The sequence below is a fragment of the Apodemus sylvaticus genome, chromosome 5, assembly GCF_947179515.1.
Source record: "Apodemus sylvaticus chromosome 5, mApoSyl1.1, whole genome shotgun sequence".
NCBI classification, from domain to species: domain Eukaryota; kingdom Metazoa; phylum Chordata; class Mammalia; order Rodentia; family Muridae; genus Apodemus; species Apodemus sylvaticus.
The window spans coordinates 103161445-103185179 of record NC_067476.1 but is presented as its reverse complement, the minus strand read 5'-3'; the positions used below and the strand labels follow the sequence as shown (position 1 = coordinate 103185179).

The 23735-nt window shown below is 41.3% G+C and overlaps 1 protein-coding gene across 3 annotated transcripts in view; it reads right to left on the bottom strand.

Moving 5' to 3' along the window:
- Snap23 (synaptosome associated protein 23) overlaps window positions 1-21739 on the bottom strand; it is a 30388-nt gene extending 8649 nt beyond the window's left edge. The window contains exons 1-6 of one of the 3 annotated variants that reach the window (XM_052183350.1): window positions 21612-21733; window positions 19572-19940; window positions 7661-7761; window positions 6604-6645; window positions 6199-6247; window positions 5491-5608 (exon numbers count right to left, since the gene is read on the bottom strand). In XM_052183350.1, coding sequence (XP_052039310.1) covers window positions 5491-5608; window positions 6199-6247; window positions 6604-6645; window positions 7661-7717 — 266 coding nt within the window. In that variant the 5' untranslated portion in view covers window positions 7718-7761; window positions 19572-19940; window positions 21612-21733. Of the gene's footprint in view, window positions 1-5490; window positions 5609-6198; window positions 6248-6603; window positions 6646-7660; window positions 7762-19571; window positions 19941-21611 lie in introns of all 3 variants that reach the window. The other 2 variants (XM_052183352.1, XM_052183349.1) reach the window with 2 other exon arrangements.
- Window positions 21740-23735: the final 1996 nt, after the last annotated feature.

Genomic DNA, 23735 nt, shown 5'->3' with positions numbered 1-23735 from the left:
AATCCCAGCACTCAGGCAGCTGAGGCAGCAAAATCATTTGTCTGAGGCCAGCCTGGCTTATGTTGTGAGAACTTGCCTCAAAAAATAAAAAGAGGTGTCTGTTAGGGCAGCTCAGTAAGTAGAGGTGCTTGCTGCCAAGCTTAACCACCCAGTTTAGTTCCCAGAATCTACATTGAGGAAGGATGAAAAGAACAATTCCTCCAAGTTATTTTTTGACTTCACAAGTGTGAAGGTGTGTGTGTGTGTACTAATTTATTCACGAAGGGTACTCCAGATGGACTGGATTGATTGGGGTACACATGCACCACATCATGTAGAGGTCAGAGCACAAATGGCCTTCAAGATTTTGTTTCTGCTGCTCCTGCTGGCTGACAAATTGCAGCACAAATCTCGGCCCACCCCTGCTCTGTGCTGAGACTGCAGAGACACACCAGGACTTTGAACTTTGACTGGCTTCCAGGGATGGAAACTGGGATGTGGGCTTGGGTAGCACGTTTACCTACTCTTGTAGGCCCTTAAAGGCTCTTAAAAGAGAAATTTATGAATACCAAACAGCTCATTCTCAAAGCCCTTCTTTTGGTTCCATTCAAAGTTCTCATAATTATGTTTATATGTATACTACTATTTCTGTCACTCAATGTCAAATCTTTCCTGGAACAAGGTAAGATATCTTTTAAAATAATATTTTTATATAATTACCTGTTAAATTAGTGAACCAATACATCATGCATACTTTGTTAACACATAGGTTCCAGGCAAACATCTAAAACAGAGTAATAATATGCAAAATAACCAATATTTCTCAATATTTCTTAAAGAGTGAGTGGCTTCTGGGCTTTTATCCGTTTGTGGTAGTGGGGAATAACCCCAGAGCCTCACAGTCCTAGCACCCAACCACTGGGCTATAACTCTCAGCACAGCAGACAGGGATGTTAACTGAGGTAATATATGTGGGGCGTCTATTAAGATGCTAGGTTGTAGAGCAGATGGGCGTGAATGACAAATTCAAAGGCAATTAGTAAAATCTAGGCATAGTGGCATGCCTGCAAACCCAGGACTCTGGAGACTACTGAATGAGGCCAGTTTGGGCTTACAAACTGTGAACCTGTCTCAAAGACAAAAATAAAACTAAAAGTGACCTATGAGATTTTATCTTTTAAAGAATGGTATATTAAATTTTCTTTTTATTTTCTTTCTTTTGCATGTATGTATGTATTATGTATGTATGTATGTATGTATGTATGTATGTATGTAGGTAGGTAGGTAGGTAGGTAGGTATATTTTTCTTTTATATTGTTTTTAAACAGCTCTGGATGTCCTGGAACTTGATATGTAGGCCAGGCTGACCTTGATCTCAGAGATCAGCCTGCCTCTGCCACCCCAGTGCTAAGATTAAAGGTGTGGGACTCAATGTCTGGCACATTTAAAACTGATATCCCACTTTATTCTAAATATGGTTTATGATGAATATATTGACAATTCCTTGACTGGCCTAAATCAAGGGGAATTAAAATGCTGAGAAGCAATACTTTAACAGAAGCACTCTACAGGAACCAGAGAGTATGAGGACAGCTAAGGAGATGCAGGCAACCTTTAAAAGAACTCAATTGTAGCTGCTGACTGCTAAGAGCAATAATTTAAAGCTTGTTGAATTTCAGGGATGCTTTTATTTTGCTGATATTAACTTGGTAAATAAAAATGTCTTTTGGAGTCTAAGGGAGTTATAACAAATGAAGATCCTTTTATTAAGTCCATCTTTTGTCTGCTAGCACTCATTACAAACAAATTCACTTCACATTACACACAATATAGCCTTAAAACTGCTTCCACCACTCACAAAATCCATGCACATGCACAGAAAAGCCATTTGAAACATCACCTTGGGCAGCAGGTTAGCAGCTCAGCCTGCACCTCAAGACTGCATCTTAAAGATCCCTTTGATCAGCTACTGAGCCCGGCATTTGATGTTAGATCTTCATTTTTAGTAAGCAAGAAAGGAAGAGATTAAGTGAAAGAATTAAGCAGTAGCCAGTGCATGTCAGTCAAACAGAACAGGAGCAGATTTAGAACTTTAAACACATGATGCATTCAAATGCCTGCCTGGTTTCAAAGAAACAGCCACCAACTGAGAATCTAGATAAAAAGAAAAACAAGAAAACAGTTTAAATGATGGCATACTTCATTTTTCCTGAGCATGTCCAAGGGATAATACTCTTCACTAAAAGGTTAAAGTTTATGCTGGCAGCACTGACGTCCCTCAGTCCTTCTTAGTAGCAGAGTGCTTGCTTGTCCTGTGCAAGTCCTGAGTGTGATCACAAGAGTGTACTGCTGTGAAAGCTTCAGTGCAATTACAACTTACAACACAAGCAACCCCACCATTTTATGAAACAAAGTGAACAAAAAGTAACTCTTGTGAATCCTAAATGGTTAGATAAACACAATTGTGGATCAGAGGGGTAATGGGTGGGAAAGTAAGAAGATTGGGAGAGGAAAGAAAGAAAGAAAGAATACATGAGTCCAAGCAGTTAACTTGGTCTCATAGTACTGCTAGATTTTGACATCCACAGAATGAGGAGGGCTAGGATGCTCTATGTGTGTGCGAGGAGCTACATGCTGACCCTGACTGAACCAGGTAAGGTCAGGAACATTTAGACAGTGGAGGAAAATGAGACACTGGGGACAAACGACTTAACAGCAGCAACCGGGTTCAGTGGTATAAAGACGCTGGAAGGAGAAAAGCTCCCCTAGAGTCTTTCCAGTGGGTTCTGCTCTCTCTTATGGGACAGCTGTCCTGCCATGGCGGTCCTGGACTCCAGTTGTTAGGGAATGCTTTCTCTCTACCCACTGACAAAGAGTTCTGCCAAAGATGGAGGAGAAAGCCTATGGCACGGCCTTGTTCTACCTTTTCACCTTGTGTTCAAGAAAAGCTTGCCCATACATGGCAGGACACACAAAGAAAAACGTCAATACAGCCACTGTTCTACCCTCCGTGTTCTCTTATCATTGACCCTTTTAGAATTCATTGCTATTCTGTTTATTAACATACAACTTAGAAACAATCTTCTAGACTGAAAAGGAGTTTCTGTTCAAGGAAATTCACCTACTTTCTCTTCCTCATTCTTCCAAGACGGTACATGAAACATGAGACAGGAACAGAAGTTTGTAAAACATATCTAAGATTTTTGCATCATATTATATATCTGCTAAACCTGGTTGACACACTATAGTTTTTGTTGCTATTGTTTTGGAGAGAGTTTCATTTGTCCCTGGCTGACCTTGAACTCAGTAAGTACCTAAGGAAGAGGCCTCTAAGAGCTAGATTCACAGGCTTCAACTACCACTCCCAATTTTATGCTGGGCTGGGACTCAAAACAATGGCTTGATTCATGCTAGGCAAACCTGTACCAAAAGGGCTACATCCCCAGCTCTAGTCACAGCTATTGAACTATAAACTTTTAAAAAGTCAACCAAAGTATAAACAGGTCAATGGGCTTGTATTAAAGCCAAGAGCAGTCAAATCTTTAACTCCTCGTGACAAATCAAAACCAGAAGTCGACCAACAAGCAACATAATCTGTGTATTTAGAGAAAATAGCACAGAAGGGAATGGAGAGATGGCCCAAGGGTCAAGAGTACTGGCTGCTCCTCCAGAAGATCTGGGCGGCTCCCAGCACTGACAGGGCAGCTATCTTCTCTAACTCCGATTCCAGGGGAACTGAGGCCTTTTTCTGGCCTCTGTGGATACCTGGCACAAATATGGTACACAGACATCAGGCAGACAAAACACCCATACACATAATTTTTTAATTATAATTATTTGATATTATAACATAAAAACACTTATCTGAGAGCTGGGGAGATGGCTCAGCAGTTAGAGGGTGTTTGCTGTACAAAATGAGGATCTAAGTGAAAATCCCTGGAACTCACATTAGAAACAAGGCAGAGCAAATAACAAAAGTATACTCACCTGAAAACATAAGCGTAAAAGACTTAACTCACTGGGATTTATAAACCTGGAACAATTAGCTGGACGAACTGTTGATGAAACTTTGCAACCTAATCTCAAGACAGTCATCTCGACTAAGTATAGTTCAAAAAAGAGCTCCTAACTGAAGATTAATGGTTAACTGCCTCTGTCCAAACTTTACCATATCTGGATATTGCTAGTAAAAAAACATGGAGTTTACTTCATCCAAAAGCAAAAAGAGAATAGAAATTTCCACAATGGAATAAAATGAATTGCTGGGCATGGTGATGTAATACACATCTTTAATCCCAGCACTTGGGAGGCAGAAGTAGGCAGCTCTCTGAGTTCAAGGCCAGTCTAGTCTATATAGAAACTTCCAGGCCAGCCAGAACTATCTAGTGAGATCCTGTCTCAAGGGAACAAAAAACCAAAAGGAAATAGATGAAGTCCTTTGTCTTGAGCACAGTCTCACACAGTTTACTATAAAATTTTCTCTGTCTGTTAGACATGCCTTATGATGATCTAAATATCAGCTTGTCACAACTTAGAATCACCTGAGAACATCAACTGAAGACCCATCTAGATCTGGTTTGTTTGTGACCATGTCTATGGGCAGTACCATTCCCTAGGCAGGGAAGCTTAAACAGTGTAGGACAGTGGAAGAACATGAGGTGTGTGATGGTTTGTATATGCTCAGTCCAGAGAGCAGTACTATTAAAGGGTGTGGCCCTGTTGTAGTAGGTGTGGCCCTATTAAAGTAGTGTCACAGTGGGTGTGGGTTTTAAGATCCTCGTCCTAGCTGCCTGGAAGACAGTCTTCTGCTACCAGCCTTCAGATGAAGATGTACAACTTTCAGCTCTGCCTGCACCATGCCTTCCTGGATGCTGCCATGTTCCTGCCTTGATGATAATGGACTGAATCTCCAAACCTGTAAGCTAGTCCCAATTAAATGTTGTCCTTTAGCTGGGCGGTGGTGGCATACACCTGTAATCCCAGCACTCTGGGAGGAAGAGGCAGGTGGATTTCTGAGTTTGAGGCCAGCCTGGTCTACAGAGTGAGTTCCAGGACAGCCAGAGCTATACAGAGAAATCCTGTCTTGAAAAACCCAAATCAAAAAAAAAACTCCAAAAAAAACTCCAAAAAAAAAGTTGTTCTTTATAGGACTTGCTTTGGTCATGGTGCCTGTTCTCAGAAGTAAAACCCAAATTTAGACAAGGTGAGAGCAAACACAGAGTACACAGCTCTCATTCCTCTTGGTTCTTAGATGAGAACTGACTAGCTGCTTCAAGTTCCTGCCTTGACCTCCCTTCAGTGCTAGACTACAACCTAGAATTCTAATCCAAATAAACTTTCTTTCCTTAAGTTCTTTTGTTCAGGCTGTTTTATCACATAAAGAAACTTAGGACATACCATCATCCATCAGTTATCCATTTACACTTCTGGCTTCATTTCAGGATAGGGGATAAGCAAGCATATTCTCACGTATTGATTTATGTTTAAAAGATCTTTGATTTGTCAACTTACCTATTACAAGGGCAGACACAGAGGCCACAACACTTGTTGAGTTCTGTTAAAGTCTTCTCTGCCTCTCTCATGTCTTTATTTATTTGGTCCATGCCTTCTTCTATGCGATGTAGTTGTTCTAAGAACAAGTTTTGGTGTTACATTCACAGATGTCCAGTGAAATGCTAATGTTACAGAGGAGCAAGCTGCAACCTCCACACTATCTATCACCTGTCAGTGAGTATTAGTACCAAGGAAACAGTACTGATCCTAAGGTTCCTGGAGCCTCACTGTAGAAAGATTTGTTCTCCAGCAGCATATAAGGGTTGCTTAGAAATCACTCCAGCCAGATTCCTAATCTTCCTAACATTTAGACAACGAACTAAGGAAAGCTTAGATGGGATTATCTCAGGCCAACAAAACAATGTTCTAAACTCATCAGAATCTAGACCTGTTTTAGACCTTGCTATCTGGGAAATGATCTGAGCATATCATGTTTAAAGTCCATGTGACAAATGCACACAATAAGCTGTGCATGTCTAACAGGTCTATATCCAGTTGGGCACTGCTGCCTCTCATCCCAGTCCAGCAATGACCATGGTACTATAATATGAATCAGAGAAAAGGGGGAAACATATTACTCTTATCTCACAAAGAGAAGGCTGAATTTTATAGGGATTTTGGCACTGTAGGTCAGATTTAGAGTTTCCTTCAATGACGTCAACTCACCCCCTTGCTCATCCAGCATTGTGATGGTCTTGATTCCTGCATCCTGAGACTAAACGGGGAAAAAAGAGATGGAAGTACAAGAAAACAACCCAAAATTCCTGCAAACCTTCCAAAGACTAACAAATGATACCAAAGAATCACATCAAAAACCAAGTTCTTAGGAATCAGTGTTATAGACAGAACCTGATGTCTCACACCAATACACATATTAACCCCTAAAGTTAAGTCACAAGCATATGGTAAATTCATCTTCTCTGTCAATATCCCAATATTTTCAACAAGAAACAGAACTGGCTTACTAGTGCATCCCAGGGCAGTCTTCAGCAACCGCTGGTTTCAAACACATCATCTAGTATCCCACCCATATACTTGAGTTTCTATACTCAAATATTGAATATTTCTTACCTCAATGGCCAAACCCAGGATTCTCCTCGTGCTTTCCAGAGACTAGGAAGAAATAAAGAATTATAACATTCTAAAGGAATACAGAGAAACAAATCAATCACAGGCTATATTTATGATGCTACTTTATTGTTACAACTTGCCAGAACACCTCTTCCTTACAAAGAAAGCAGTTCCATTTTCACTTTCTTCCTACCAGGCATATTTCTTCTTCTTCTTCTTTTTTTTTTTCTAAAAAATTCTTCTTTCTTTTCTTTTTGTTCTTTTGTTGTTGTTCTTTTTGTTGTTGTTGTTGTTGTTCTGAGACAGGGTTTCTCTGTGTAGCCCTGGATGTCCTGGAACTCACTCTGTAGACCAGGCTGGCCTCGAACTCAGAAATCCACCTGCCTCTGCCTCCCAAGTGCTGGGATTAAATGCATGCACCACCACTGCCAGGCTGCCCCAGGCACTTTATAATAGAGACCCCAGATGGTGGAGTCAAGGGAGATCATGAAGGTAGGCAGAAATATGCCTATTACACAGATATTAAGAACTGTTACAGTTCAGAATTCCTTCCAGAATTGGAGGTAACTAGTAAATACTAGCCACCTTAAGGGACCAAGAAGCCAAAGGGATTGTGATCTATAAAAAGTGACTCTCAACCTGGGCGGTGGTGGTACACGCCTTTGATTCCAGCACTTGGGAGGCAGAGGCAGGCGGATTTTTGAGTTCAAGGCCAGCCTGGTCTACAGAGTGAGTTCCAGGACAGCCAGGGCTACACAGAGAAACCCTGTCTCTAAAAAACCACAAAAAAAAAAAAAAGTTACTCTCACTTTTCTACAGTGAAAATGGAAACAGTGGCCTGCAAAATGGCTCAGGAGGTAAAGATACTTCCCACCAAGATGACCACTTGAGTTCAATCCCAGAAACCCGAAAGATGGAAGGATAGAATTCTAACTCCTGCAAGTTGATTTCTGACTTCCACATGTATGTGACACTCAATGCTCAAACACACCCACACCCACATAAAAACTAATTAAAATGTAATAAAAAAATTAAAATGAAAAAAAAAATCATTCACCTCATCAGTAACTTGGTGAGCTCGAAGCTGAATTTCTTCTGGTGACAGATTATCCATGATGAATCAAAACTGTTGGACACTGACACGGAAATATGGATACTCTAGAAGAATAGAATAAGGATACATAAAAGTTTGAACAAAAAGCATAGATTGATGGGACTTAGGTATTTACCAGACAAGTAGGATAAAAAAGCAGATCCTATTACCTGCCCACCTATACTACAGAGCCAGGAACTGAGGCTAAGAGGAAATATAGATATTTAGTGCTACTAGTACAACAAGTAAACTTAAAACACGGGAGAAATACTCTAAGTGGTCTTGAACTTGTTATGTGCTAAAGATGACCTTGAGCTTCTAACCTTTCAGCTGCACATGCTGTGCTGGGAATACAGACATGTCTGGTTTATATGCTGCTGGAACTGGAGCCCACAGTGTCCTGAATGCTAGGGCAAGCACACTATCAACTACCCTACATCCCCAGGCCCAGGGGAAGTACTCTTTTCAATGGGAAAGGACCTTGGCCTTAAAAAAATATCAGTGAGCCCGTGAGATGGCTCAAAGGGTTGAAGGACTTGCTATGCAAGTCTGACAACCTAAGGGCACTGAAATGGCTTAACAGGTAAAGTCCTTGCCAGGAGTTTGACCCTGGAACCCTTGTAAGGTGGAAAAAAAGAACTGAGTCTACAACACTATCTTTTGACCTCCATGACCATCCCCCAAACATAAATAAAAGTTTTTAAACTTGTCCTCTGCCCTCCACATGCATGCTATGGCTTGTGTGTACCTACAGTTCTAGGGACATATATCCCAGATGCACATCTCATTGTGTAGCCCTAGATGGTCTGGAATTCAGTATGTAGACTAAGCTGGCCTCAAACTCACAAGAGATCCTCCTGTCTCTGCATCCTCAGTTCTAGCATTAAAGGCATGCATCACCATACCTGGCTAAATATATATTTTTTTAAAGTGTAAAGCAAATTCTTGGTTGTGCAATGTTCTTTATTATTGTTGTTGAGACAGGGTCTCATGTTTCTGAGATACGCAGCCAAGGATGACTGAATTTCTGATCTTGTTCCCTCCATGGTATGTGCCACTGTGTCTGGTTTATGTAATACTAGAGACTAAACCCAAGACTTTGTGAGTGCTAAGGCAAGCACTATATCAATTGCACCACACCCTTAATCCTTGTAACAATGTTCTTTAAATCTTTTTTATTTTTTTTTTTAAGATTTATTTATTTCATGTATGTGAGTACACTGTCGCTGTCTTCAGACACAACAGAAGAGGGCCATCAATTCCTCATTACAGATGGTTGTGAGCCACCATGTGGTTGCTGGGAATTGAACTCAGGACCTCTGGGAAGAGCAGTCAGTGCTCTTAATCACTGAGCCATCATCTCTCCAGCCCCTGTTCTTAAACTATTATCTGAATATGGCAAAGCAATAAAGAGAAGACATCCGGGTAAATAAATTATCTTATCTTGGGTTTTATTGCTGTGTAGAGATACCATGATCATAACAACCCTTATAAAGGAAAACATTTAATTGGGGCTAGCTTACAATTCAGAGGTCCATTATAAACAGATAGGAAGCATGGTGGCATGCAGGCAGACATGGTGGTAGAAAAGAAGCTGGGAGTTCTAAACTTTGATCCACAGGCAGCAGAAGAGAGACTGGCTTGAGCTTTGGAGACCTCAAAGACCCCCTAGTAACATACCTCTTCCAACAAACCATACCTCCTAAAAGTGCCACAGCCTATGGGGACCATTTTCTTTCAAGCCACCACAAAAAAAGATTAACTTAAAAGTCATGTAAAGAAAGAACACATGGACATTACTTCTAAAAGCTACATGAGTTTTTCAAGCTACTCCTTGGAGAATATGAAATACTAAGCTACTCTCAAGAAAAGTACTGCTGTGGCTGGAAAGACAGCTCAGCAACTGAGAGCACAAACTGCTTTTGAAGAGGACCAGAGTTCAATTCCCAAGCATTCATGTCCAGCAGCTTACAAACCTCTTGTAACTTCAGCTCCAGGTATATACTTTCTTTCTCTTTCTTTCTCTCTCTCTCTCTCTCTCTCTCTCTCTCTCTCTCTGTCTCTGTCTCCCCCTCCCCCCCTTACACACACACACACACACACACACACACACCACAATAAGTAAAAGATCTGATACAAAGAGCTCAAAAACTGATAAATTTTCATTATGGATAAATTCTGTTCTTCTATTTATATGGTCTGTTGTTTCAGTGAAGTCTCTCTGAAACTAAGCAATAATTTTCTAATACATAGTAAAAGATCTTGTAAACATTTAAGGAAATAAGACAAGCGTCATGGTGTGGTATTTTTCACAGGCTCATGTGATGAACATATGGTGCCCTGCTGGTATCAGTATTTTGGCAGGTTCTGGAGACTTTGAAGAGATGAAGCATAGATGAGAAGTGGGTCTGTGGGGTGAAGAGTGCCTTGAAGGTCAGACCTAGTCCAGAGTTTTCTGTTGTACTGTCTAAAGCTCCTCTGCACGCACACACTCCTGCAGCTATGATGCTCCACCCAAGGGCATGGAGACAAACAATCATGGACTGAACCCTATAAGTTCATGAGCCAAAATAAAATTCCCCTTAATATAGGTGCTATTCAGTCACTAAAGTGAGAAATCAAGTGTATCAATAAGCATTATGGAACTAACACAGGTTTTCTTTACTGCATTTGCTAGCATTTTATTACCTCTTGTATGTGTGCACATGTTTGTAATATATAGCTGCGTATATGTGTAGGAGTCTGAGCACAAGTATGTCACCGTAGAGACCACGCTACTGCCCCTGTGTTAGAAGACAGTTTCAGATATCAGTCCTCGACTTCCACAAAAGAGACAGGGTCTCTTTTTGTTCACTGGTGCATACACCAAGCTGCTTGGTCCCGTGATTCTCCTGTCTCCACCTCCCACTTAGCCATGGTGCTAGTATTGTATCACCACATCTGTCTTCACAGCATCTGGGCATTTAAACTCATATTCTTATGACTGCATGACTATCACTTGATCCATTAAAGCACCTTACAGCTCTATATTACATTTCTGAAAACCAATTATCAAAGCTCTTTGTCTATAATACAGATAATACCTGGCTCACATCTTAGATTTTCTGTCTTGCAATGTTTTCATTGTTTTTGAGAAGAGTCTCACGTAGCTCAAGCTGATTTCAAACCTGCTATGTAACTGAGAGATATTTTGAACATCTTATCCTTCCTGCCTCTATCTCCCAAGTACTGGGATTAGAGGTGTGGGCCATATCTATATTCAACCTTTAGAAATTTGTGATTATAGTAACATGGGGATAGGGAGGTCAGTGAGCAGAAGATCAAGGAAGTTACTAAAACACCTAGCACTCATTCTGAAAGCTGATCAACAACAAATTATCAAGCACAAATGTTATGTTGAGGTCAGGTACTCTGCTATGATTACACTGACAAGCAGAGAATCAAATTAACCAGGAATATGTTGCTAGATTACACTCTTGAAAGAGACAGGTTTTCTCATCTATGTCAACACCTAACAGGCTCTGATAGTACATACTTGGAAAGTACCTAATGAATGAACAAGTACATAGAGAAACGGGTACACCCTCAAAGGAATACAGCTTTTTCAAACAGAGCTGCACGTGGTTGTAGCAAAAAGCAGACAATCACTAGACTTCACCCCATCATCCACCACTGCAAGTGTGTCATATGGAATAAAGTAGCAGCTGGTCACAGACCAATTTCTTCAGCTGGGACTGAAGGTGTAACTCAGTGGTAGAACATTTATTTCACATGCACAAGGCCCTGGGCTCAATCCCCTATAATGGGATAATTAGACATTTTTCTATTTCTTTCTCTCTCTCTCTCTCTCTCTCTCTCTCTCTCTCTCTCTCTCTCTCTCTCTCTCTCTCTCTCTGTGTGTGTGTGTGTGTGTGCATGCGCGCACTTTGGGGATTGAATCCAAGCCTCACACATTTTAGGCAAATGAGCCCTTTAAGTTATGTGATTGTATATGTAGTTAAATGTGCTACCTGTAATTAAGATTTTTGAATCTTGGCTGGGCAGTGGGGGCCCACACCTTTATTCCCAGTACTTGGGAAGCAGAGGCAGGCGGATTTCTGAGTTCGAGGCCAGCCTGGTCTACAGAGTGAGTTCCAGGACAGCCAGGGCTACACAGAGAAACCCTGTCTTGAAAAAAAAAAAAAAAAAAAAAAAACCAAAAAAAAACCCCCAAAAAAACAAAAACAAAAAAAACCACCCCCCCCAAAAAGTTCCAAATATTACTTATATTTTTCATATCTGTGGTTCAGATAAAATATTCACACACTAAGATATATAATATAAGCAAGATATACTGGTGTTGGACAGATGGCTTAGCGGTTCAGAGTACTGGCTGCTCTCGAAGAAGACCTGGGCTCAGGTCCCAGCATCACATGATGGCTCACACCCAACTGCAACTCCAGTTCTAGGGGATGTTAGGCCCTCTTCTGACCTCCACCACCAGGCGCACACATTGTGAACAGATATACAAGCAAGCAAAACACCTGAACCCACAAAATAATTAAGTTTAAAAAAGAAAATATAAATGCCTTCCTTGATAGCAGCTATTCACTCATCAGATATTACTATCAAATCATATGTATTATTACTTTCCTAATTGTTTAGGAACCTTTAGCTTTATTATACATATGTCCCATGCTATCATGTAGAGTATGGTGGTATACACTCAGTCTCAGAACTCAGGAGGTTCAAACAGGAGGATCATTAAGTTTGAGGAAGGACTAGAAAGAAATCAGTCCTGAGACAGTGTGGGGGAAGAGAGATGCAAACGCTGTCACCTCCAAACTTGTGTCTACCTTTGCTTGTCCTGCTCTTGCCTGCTCAGGTGGATTCTGGCTTCTCTGTCACTTTCTAGAACCCTATCAAACCTACTCTTCCTAGCAGCGCTCTCGAAAGTCACCTGTGGCCAGGTGGTGGTGGCACACACCTGTAATCCCAGCACTCGGGAGGCAGAGGCAGAGGCAGGCGGATTTCTGAGTTTGAGGCCAGCCTGGTCTACAGAGTGAGTTTCAGGACAGCCAGGGCTATACAGAGAAACACTGTCTCGAAAAAAAAAAAAACCAAAAAAAAAAAAAAAGTCACCTGTGGCTCCAATGAGTAACTTCTTAGCGCCCAACAGAGGGACAAGTAACAAGAAAAATAACAACACACATGAACCCTGCAAAACTTCAATCAGGTTTTTAGACAATATACTACGGATACAGTAATATTGTGAGATAAGAAAGCCAGATCTCTCAAACACAATTTTGTAATTCTATTCCTACCAGTGATTCTTGCCAACTACAAGTCAATATTTACTATCTTGTTAGTAAAAACAAAACTCTCAAATGGGTCCAAAAAAGGTTTAAGTCTATAGCTGACTTGTTTCAAAACTGAGGACTAATCCTGCCTTCTAAAAACCAAGTTGGAAAGTAGACCAGTCAGGTGACAATGAGGTCACATGGAATCACACCCTTCCCATGAACTCAAGTTCTGCTTAAAACTTCCCCCTTCTCTAAGCAGAAGAATAAGAATCAGGAAGGAACAAAGACCTCATACACTTAGAGCACTGACTTCAGGAAGTAAACCTTTTAAAGGTTTACTTTTGTTAATGTGTATATGTGTGTTTATATGCCGAATGCATACAGGAGGTCTCAGAAGCCAGAAAAGGGTATTGGTCTTTGACCTCCTCCATGTACACACACACACACACACACACACACACACACACACACAGAGAGAGAGAGAGAGAGAGAGAGAGAGAGAGAGAGAGCAAACAAGATTCAGTTTCCTCAGTATAAAGAGAGAGAGAGAGAGAGAGAGAGAGAGAGCAAACAAGATTCAGTTTCCTCAGTATAAAAAAGGGACAATAACAAACTTTGTAGATTTTTGGTGAACACTTAAAAAGAAATCCAGGCAAGTAGGACAGCACAAGCCTATATTATCAGTATACAACACAAGCAGATAGATCAGGAATTCAAGGTTAGTCTGTCTTACAAAATAAGATTCTCAAGACAACATATATGGGTGATCCTTAGCACAGCCAGGCGTGGTGACAATACATGCCTTTAATTCCAGCACTCAAGAGGTAGAAGCAGGACGGGTGGTGGTAGTGGTGCATGCCTGTAATCAGGCAGCGGCAGGCGGATTTTTGAGTTAGAGGCCAGCCTGGTCTACAGAGTGAGTTCCAGGACAGCCAGGGCTATACAGAGAAACCCTGTCTCGAAAAACCAAATCCAAAAAACCAAAAAAGAGGTAGAAGCAGAAGGATCTCTATGATTAGTGAGTTCCAGGTTTACCAGGTCTGTATAGAGACCCTGTCTCAAAAACAAAAACAATATCCTTAGCAGACTCACTGCAATGCGTCTGGTACTCATGCCCTATCCCACTGTTTTCTTTGCTTTCTGAGACAGGATCTCATGCAGTCTTGGCTTTATCTGTCTTATTTTCTACCTCCTATGTGCTATTATTCCAGTCCTGTATCAATAAGTACCAGTTAAAATTTTGTTAATTTTTTTGTTATTTTTCAATAACAAAACGGGCCCTAATATTTTTGCAAAGGTTGAAGTAGTTTGCAAAACAACATATTTCTTTACAAATCTAAAAACATAAGATTCCACTTAAATGGCTTTTTCTTTTCTTCTGACTTCTGGCCTCTACATGCACCCACACTCCTGTGTACATATCCACACACATACACACATGTGCACTTAATTTTAAAAGGTGAGGGAGGGCAAACTTTCTTTGAGTTTGAGGCCAATCTGGTCCACAAAATAAACTCTAGGGCAGTGGCTACATAATGGTGGTGGAGGCAGTGGAACACACCTTTAATCCCAGCACTTGGGAGGCAGAAGCAGGCTGTGAGTTCAAGGCCAGCCTTGTCTCCACAGCTATTTCTAGGTCATCCAGGACTATACAGAGAAACCCAGTCTTAAAAATAAAAACTAGCCAGGCAGTGGTGGAGCATGCATTTAATCCCAGCACTTGGGAGGCGGAGGCAGGCAAACCTCTGAGTTCAAGGCCAACCTAGTCTACAGAGTGAGTTCCAGGACATCCAGGGCTACACAGAGAAACCCTGTCTCAAAAAAACCAATAAGTAAATAAATAAGTAAGTAAGTAAATAAATAAATAAATAAATAAAAATAGGGCTGGAGAGATAGCTCGGCGGTTAAGAACACTGACTGCTCTTTCATAGGTCGAGTTTAAATCCCAGCAACCATATGGTGGCTCACAACCATCAGTAATGAGATCTGACGCCCTCTTCTGGTGTGACTGAAGACAGCTACAGTGTACTTACATATAATAAATAAATAAATCTTAAAAAAAATAAAAATTAAAAATATAAAACAAACAAAAAGAATGAATAAAACAGAGTTATAAAGAATAAATTCTAGACCCAGGTTCCAAAGTATAATTCCAATTCCTGGTTCTCTAGAGCAAAATCTTCTAGTTTGCTCATATCGTATATCTAAATTATTGGAAACATCCCCATCCACTAGAAAATGATTGAACAGAAATAAGATTTGTTTTAAGCACTGCCAACAGGGGTTTAGAGGGAAAGCTTTACTGAGGCTTAGATGGGAAATATTTCACATGAGGCAGCAATACTAGGTACAAATAGCCTGAACAAGTTCTGAAAAATCAAGTGAGTAAGTGGATTAAAAAAAATCCCTTAAAGAAAATAGGGAATGTAGCTGGAAAAGAGAATTTGTAACAACCTCCTTACCTAAGAAGAAAGGAAGAAAGCACAAAATGGCAACAGTCTTCCTTTACCAGGGATCACTTCCATACCCCCAAGTGGATGCCTCAAATTAGAGTACAAATCCATAGCTTCTCTTTTTAGTCTGTACAATAGCTATGACAAAAATTCATCTATCCATATGAAGATAAAATACAGCTTCTGTGGGCATATGTGAATTGCAACACCACTATCAAGCCTATATTACATTATTATCATTAAGTAAGGGTTAAGTGAAGATGCTAGACAAGGGAGTGAGTCATCCCAGGCAGGATGGCTCAGGGGGGGCATGAGATTATATTAACACAATCATAGCAGCACAAAATTTAAAGTTTACAAACTAGGCAGGTATGACAGCACATGCCCATAATCACAATATTTAGAAGGCAGTAGCAGGAATTGTTCCAAGGGAAAGGTTAGCCTCTGCTACCTAGAATAATCCTGTCTCAAACAAAAACACATTACAAATTGCTTATTTCTGAAGCATTCTATTTAATAGTTTCAAACAAAAATTGACCACAAGTAACAGGAACTGCAGAAGTAAAACCACAGATAAGAGGGGAGTATTGCTTAAACTGTCTCTCTTACACAGTGCAGCTGGACTCTTAACCAGTGGTCTTCCTGCTTCCCAGTGCTGGCACTCATGATACGAGTTATCATGTCTGGCCTTAAAGATGTAGTTTACATGGTTGTTTCTAGGATTTGCTTTACAATTCAGAGGTGGGGAAAAGGGTGGAGGTACAGAAGAAACAAAGCTGGTCAAGACATGACTGTGTGATACTAGGCAAAGAAATAAACATTCAGCTTTTTAAACTTAGGGGAAAAAATCAAGTATATGAAAAAAAGGTAGTTTTTTTAAAAGATGTATTTATTTTATTTCTATGAGTACACTGTAGCTGCTTTCAGACAAACCAGAATAGGGCATCAGATCCCATTACAGATGGTTGTGAGTCACCGTGTGGTTGCCGGGAATTGAACTCAGGACCTGTGGAAGAGCAGTCGGTGCCCTTAACCATTGAGTCATCTCTCCAGCCTCCAAAGTTTTTTTTTGTTTTTTGTTTTTGTTTTTAAAAGAGTAGACAAAGCACTCTGGAAGCTAAGGCAGGAGGGTCAGTCATTAGTTAGTGTCAGATAGTCTACAGATTAGTCTACATAGTAAGACACAAAAACAAACCAAAACACACAAAGACAGCAGCTAAGAGCTGAAGATGTTTCTTGCCTAGTATGTCCAAGTCCCCTAATATGATCCCAAGCATCAACAGAAAGGGACAGAGACAGACACAAATACATAGACAAATACACATCCCAGGCGGCTTTTAATTAGTCTCTGACTACCACTTTGAAATATAATATCATTTATATGATATGTTTTGAGACAGGATCTCCCTATACAGCCCTGGCTGTCCTAGAGCTCAATATGTAAACCAGGCTAGCCTTGAACTCAGAGATCCACCTGCCTCTGCATGCACCATGATGCCTTACAAATCTATATGAAATCTTAAAAATAGGCAGATTCCACTAAGATGTGGTGATACACCCTTTGAATCCCAGGCCTCGGAGGCAGAGACAGATGGATCCTCAGCAGCATGTGTTTATACCGACTTCTTCAGAATCTGAGAACATTATTTTTCTCTAGGGGTTCTGTTTTGAGGTAGGGTCTCACTAGGCAGTATAGGCTGTTCTGAAACTCACTCTAGCCTTCTAAACTATCCTGTCTCAGCTCATCAAGTGGGAGGATTACAGGTATGGCCCACTACATCAAGTACCTTTCACTCATTTTGCAAGAGGGATCAAGATCCAGTCTGATATTGCTTACCTGACACTTGTGAACCTGAGGCAGGAACATTTCAATGCTGAGGTCAATGTGGGGTAAAAGAAGCCTTCAATTCTGGCCTAAGCTAGAGTGTAAACCTGTCTGAAGAACCAACATAAGTGAATGGGAAAAAAGCCCAAGTTTCCTATCTCATAACAAGAGAAGAATTTTTTAAACTGGCAAACCAAGCCAGCCTAACTATGCTACCAGCACAAAAACCTTTTCCCACCTATAGCAGCCACATAATTTATTTAGCCTGTTTGTGTGATAGTTCCTTATATATATTTTTTTAAAGATTTACTAATTTATTATTTGTAAATACACTATAGCTGTCTTCAGTCACTCAGAAGAGGGAGTCAGATCTTGTTACCGATGGTTGTGAGCTACCATGTGGTTGCTAGAACTTGAGCTCAGGACCTTTGGAAGAGTAGTCAGTGCTCTTAACCTCTAAGCTATCTCTCCAGCCCCCTTATATTTATTAAAAGTTCTTCCCAGAATTGTTTCTAAACTCAAGTGCACATTAAGTCATTAGCACAGTACCAGCCATAAGTACAGTTATCAATGAAGTGAATATCATTTACTTGATGATGATGATTTGGGACAATTTTGCTATGTAGTCCAGACTAGCCCTGCACTTCAATCCTCCTGCCCTGGCTTCCCGAGTGCTGTGATTACAGGTGTGCACCATCATGCCTCGCCAGAGCACTGACTTGTACTCAAGTCATGTTTTTTACCTGCGGACCTGACTCCTAGTATTGAACATTTGAGGGGAAAGTCAGGAAACTCCTACATAAACTTGGACTCAGCAAGACTTTGGATAGTTTCGGTATGTTCAGTTTAGGTAAGATGAACCATATGAGATATTCAATGCCATGAGTACTTTCATTCTAAGCTCTATATCAGTGGCTGTCAACCTATGGGTTGAGACCCCTTGGTGGGGATTGCATGTCTGATATCCTGCATATCAGATATTTACATTATGAATCATAATAGTAACAAAATTATAGGTTATGAAGTAGCAATGAAATAATTTTATGGTTGGAGGTCCACAACATAAGGAACTCTATGAAAGAGCCACAGCATTAAGAAGGCTGAAAACCTCTGCTCTAAATGTACAAGTATATGTGCAACATACCTATGCATGTTTACTTCTAGAATCCAAAGAGAAATGGTAAGGAATGGATTCAAGAAAATAAATCAGGGGCTGGAGAGATGGCTCGGTGGTTAAGAGCTCTTCTGAAGGTCCCGAGTTCAATTCCCAGCAACCACATGGTGGCTCACAACAGACACAGATACAGACACCAGCAGGCAAGCAGAGACATAGAGACAGACAACTAACTTTAGGCCAAAAAAGAAACAATGTTCCAAATTTAACAATTCCTGAAGGCATTTAGATCAGATGGTTTATGTTAAGAACAGTTTCCACAGCCAGGTGTGATGGTCCATACTAGTACTTCCAGAGGATAAGATGGAAGGATTATACTCAGGGCCAACCTAGGCTATATACACAACCCTGTCTCAAGAAATAGTTTTTCCCCTTTATTTCCTTTCTAGTTTTCTTTTGTATTTTCTTCTAAGTGGATAACTTATAGCCATTCTTATGTGAAGCCCCTACCACAAAGAATGTAATGATTCTGATAAATTTACCACTGAAACTATATCTATTATAAACATCTATGTTTCAAAGTACAGGGAAACACATGACTCACTGAAAAAAAGTTAAGAGAGTCAGAGGGAACCACTAGAAATCAGGAACCAAAAGACAAAACAAAACCCAAAATCGCACTTCAGGTTTACAGAATTGAATATTTAACTGGTGTTTACGCCTAGCCTTCAAGCTGCAGTCAGTTTTGGAATTTCCACACTTCTACCCTAAGTGCCTTGGGTGTAACCCTGGGGAGATGATCAATGGCATTAACCGTGCGTGTGTGGAAGGTGAAAATGCCATGCAGAAATCGGCAGCTCCTCTGCCACTTGTCTAGGAAAGATGACAACCTGGCAGATTAAGTATGTTAAATACCAAGTTTAGGTGAGTATAGATGACAATGCTTTACCTTATGTAAAAAATTCCCTCCAACTCTCTTAGGTGAGTGGATTAAAAAATGCATCGCATTAGATGTGTTCAGGAGTTTCCAAGAGAGGCTAAAAAGACCAATGGGTATATATACATACAGAGGACATCTGTACTGAGTTTCTGAAAAGAAACTGAGGTTTCTAAAAAGAGTAATTCCAAAGAACATTTAAGAATGATGTTCCTTGGGCCACTGAGACAGACTGCTTAGTAGGTAAAGTGCTTGCTCACATACCTGATGACCTGAGTTCCATTCCATGAATTCATAAGGTGGAAAAAGAGAAGACTCTCAGAAGCTGTCCCCTGACTGGGACATCTGTGTATACTCACTGTGGTGGTTTGAAGGAAAATGGCCCCAACAGACACAAGCAGTTGAATACTTAATCCCCAGTGGATAGAATGGTTTGGGAAGGAAGGATTAGAGAGGCCTTGTTGGAGGAACTGTGTCACTGGGGACATGCTTTGGGATTCGAAATGCCAATACTACTCCCAGTTCTCTCAGCCTGGTGGTGGTGTCTCAAGATATGAGCTCCCAGCTTTTGCTCAAGCTCCTTCTCTGCATGCTGCCATGTTCCTCCACATGATGGTGATGGACTTTAACCCTCTGTGAAAGTGTAATAAAATAAGTGCTTTCTTCAGTACATTGCATTGGTCAAGATCTTTTGCCCCAGCAACAGTAAAAATGAACTAAGATAGAAGCTGGTACTATTTAGACCAGGATAGTTTCAAACTTAAGTCAGCCCTCAAAATGGCTCAGCGGGTAAAAGTGCTTGAAGCCAAGCCTGATAACCTGAATTTGAACCCTGGTACCCACACAATAGAATGAAAGAATGGGCTCTTGCAAGCTGTTCTGAATTGAATGAGAATAATCATGCTTATTATCATCCAGTAAGTATTGTGGCATGGTTCACTCAATGCAAAATATTAATAACTACCTATTCCTAGGAGAGCAGCTCTCAGAGTAAAGTGTGTGTATCATGCAGGAGGGATCCTGGGTTTAATCTCCAAGCACCAAATACCAAAACAAAAAAGTAACTAGAACAGAGTGTTCAATATAGTTTATATGTAGATATATATTCTTTTTATCTTGGTCTAAACAGTACCAGCTTCTGTCTTAATTCATTTTTACTATTGCCAGGGCAAATGAGCAAGGCAGCTTACACAAGGATCCATTTGTTCAACCATCATGGCCAAGGAGCATGGCAACAGGCAGAGAGGGAGCTTGAGGAACAGCTGAGAGCTCAGATCCTGACCAACCACCAGGGATGAGAACTAACTGGGAAATACATATTTAATATATGTCTATTGTTTAATTGTTGTTTTGAGATGGGGTTTCATGAGGTCGCTGGGGCCGGCCTATATAATTGCCTCATAAGTATTAAATATGTTATTATGGAACACTGTCCTTAGAGTATAAATAAGCATTACCATCTTAAACAGAACAACTGGAATTAACTCACAAAAGACTCTCAGGATCGGGCCTGCTGACATTCTCTGATAGAGAGAGGATGGGATGTCACTGGACACTCACCTGGGACTCCAACCACCCACTCCAAATTCTGGCCCAGTTCCACTTGGTTTTATGGGTTGCTACAATGTAAAAAGAGGACCCCACACCAAAAAGAAGCCATCTAAAAATCAAAATGGGGCGAGTGTGGTGGCGCACGCTTGTAATCCCAGCACTCTGGGAGGCAGAGGCAGGCGGATTTCTGAGTTCGAGGCCAGCTTGGTCTACAGAGTTGAGTTCCAGGACAGCCAGGGCTACACAGAGAAACCCTGTCTCGAAAAAAACCAAAAGAACGAAGGAACAAGTTTCACAATACTTTATGATACTTTCCTCACACACAAACCGAATTGGAAAAAAAAAATCATCTTTTGACTGACCATATTCTTGGTGCTTGCCCGCGGGGAAGCCACAAGGTAAGCAGGGAATTTCCTAGACAGTGGAGTCTGCAACGCCAGGAGCCTCAGGGTCATTCTTTTAACAACTATTTCAAAACTATGTGTTCATTAGGGCCACCAGACAGCCTGTTAATACTAACGAGAAACACCGTGAGGCTGAAGGTGAGGATTGAGGAGCTGAGCCACACAAGTCCAGGGCACCACCACAGCGCCTCCCTTCCTGCGAGGGCTCGCGCTGGTCGCCAACGCCTGGCGATCTCCCTCTCGGCCCAATCCACCAAGAACTGGCCGGAGCTCCCTTCTCCCCTCAAGCCCGACCCCAAAAACGTTGAACCACCACCACACCCTCTTTCTCCTTGGGATATCATCCTACCTGTCCCGCCGACCAACTTCCTCAGCTACTTTCTAGAAGGCTCACCCGGCTGCTCCGGCCACTCCTCTCCAGCGCCCCCCCGCAGTTCTCGGACTCTAGTCCCGGAGGGGTGCGCGCGAGCGCGCATGCGCCCCGAGGACCTCTGCGCCTGCGCACTCGCAGGACGCCGCGAGGCAGACACACCTCTACCCTTGGAGCCAATCACCGAGGAGGGGGCGGGCTAAATCTCCTGCCACGCAGACGGAGATCCTGGGAAATCACCGGTTAACCTTACAGATTCTCCCAGTGAGGCGTTCGTGCTACTGTCGTCCCTGACGGCAGCCTTGCGCGGGACGCTTTAGTGTTCGAATGTCTAGCAAAAAATGTCTACAGGGTGTTTTGGCCCGTTTAAACCAGGGAAATAGATGCATAAACACATTTCAGTTAACAGAATACGGTTACAGAAATTCCGAGGCGCGTTAGCCAACAATGAGCAAAACTTTTATTTTGAAGAATACCCGTAGGATTGACGCAGGAAGTTACTCTTAAAGTTACAAAGGATAAGGAGGAGTTCCTCCGGAAGTCTACGAGATGAAGAGGCAGTAAGAACAATAACAACAACAACGCGGCGCCTTCTGGAAGTTTTTTTTTTTTTTTCCCCGAGACAGGGTTTCTCTGTAGAGCCCTGGCTGTCCTGGAACTTATTCTGTAGACCAGGCTGGCCTCGAACTCAGAAATCCGCCTGCTTCTACCTCCCAAGTGCTGGGATTAAAGGCGTGCGCCACCACTGGCCGGCTGGAAGTTTCTTGAAGTTCATTCTTGTTGGAAGTTTAAGAATTCACCTTCTGAGACAAAAGAAAATGTGAAGGCATGGTAATTCACACCCTGTAGTCCTCTGGCTATCAGAGGTTGAGGCTGGAAGATCCCTTGACCTCTGGAATGTAAAACCAGACCTACAACTTAGTGAGATCCTATTTCAGAATATAGTCTATCAGAGGGCTGGGAGAGAATGGGAGAGCCCTTTTAACACTGAGACCATCACCTTCAAGGCTGGGGATAAAGCTAGAGAGAAAGCTGGATCTTCAAAGGTCTTGTAAATTTTGGAATAATAAACCTAGAATTCGTTTTATGGCCATTGAATTACTGAAGGGTTTTAGACCACTTGCCTCAAGAATTCTTCCAAACCCCGCTAAGAGTAAAGCAAAATTCTGGCAATTTAGGAAATAAAAACTATTTCAAAGAAATAGCCTTTAAGAGATTAAAGACGTCTGAGAAATATCTTTTGAATTTAATAATGGATTGGTGATAGTTGACAGAAATTGCAGTAGTTTGGAGAAGAAAGAGATATAGGGACATTATGAAATACTTTTGGAAACTGTGGCTTTGTCAGAGAAAAAGGAGGAATGATGTGTTTTAATAGTTTTCATTTTGTTAGGATAAAGACAGGAGAATTCTAGTATGGAAGAAAAGACCCAATTGAGAAAAACAGTTGAATTTAAATAATCAAGGATGGGGTTGATATAGATCATGATTGGGTTAGAGCTGAAGTAGTCAAACCACTGATGAAAGTTGGTGGTGCACATCTTCAATGCCAGCACTCAAGGGGATCTTTGTGAGTTGAAGCCAGCCTGGTCTACATAGTAATTCTTTGTCTCAAAAGTAAATAAAATTATGGGCTGAAAAGATGACTGTTCTTCCACAGGACATAATTTCAGTTTCCGACACCCACCTGGTAGCTCACAACTATCTGTAATTCCAGTTCCAGGGGATCCAAACCTTCCTCTGCCCTCTATAGGCACAGGTACAAGGTTGGCGCACAGACATTCATGCACGCTAAACATCCACACACATAAAATATAATTTTAAAAAATGCTGACAGGTCTAGGATAGAGGTTGAAGCCTATAATCTCAGCATCAGGAGGTGGAAAGGCAGATCAGAAATGCAAAGTTATCACTGACTATATAGTGATGTTAACATTAGCAACCTGAGTCCCTTGCCTTAAACAATAAAACCCATAGGACTGAGGCTGTCAAGAAGGCTCAGCAAATAAAGCACTTGCTCTCAAGCCTAATTCCTGATTTCAATTCCATACAATTGCATATCTCTACTTCTCTATATGAGCATCAGATGGGAAGTATGTTGCC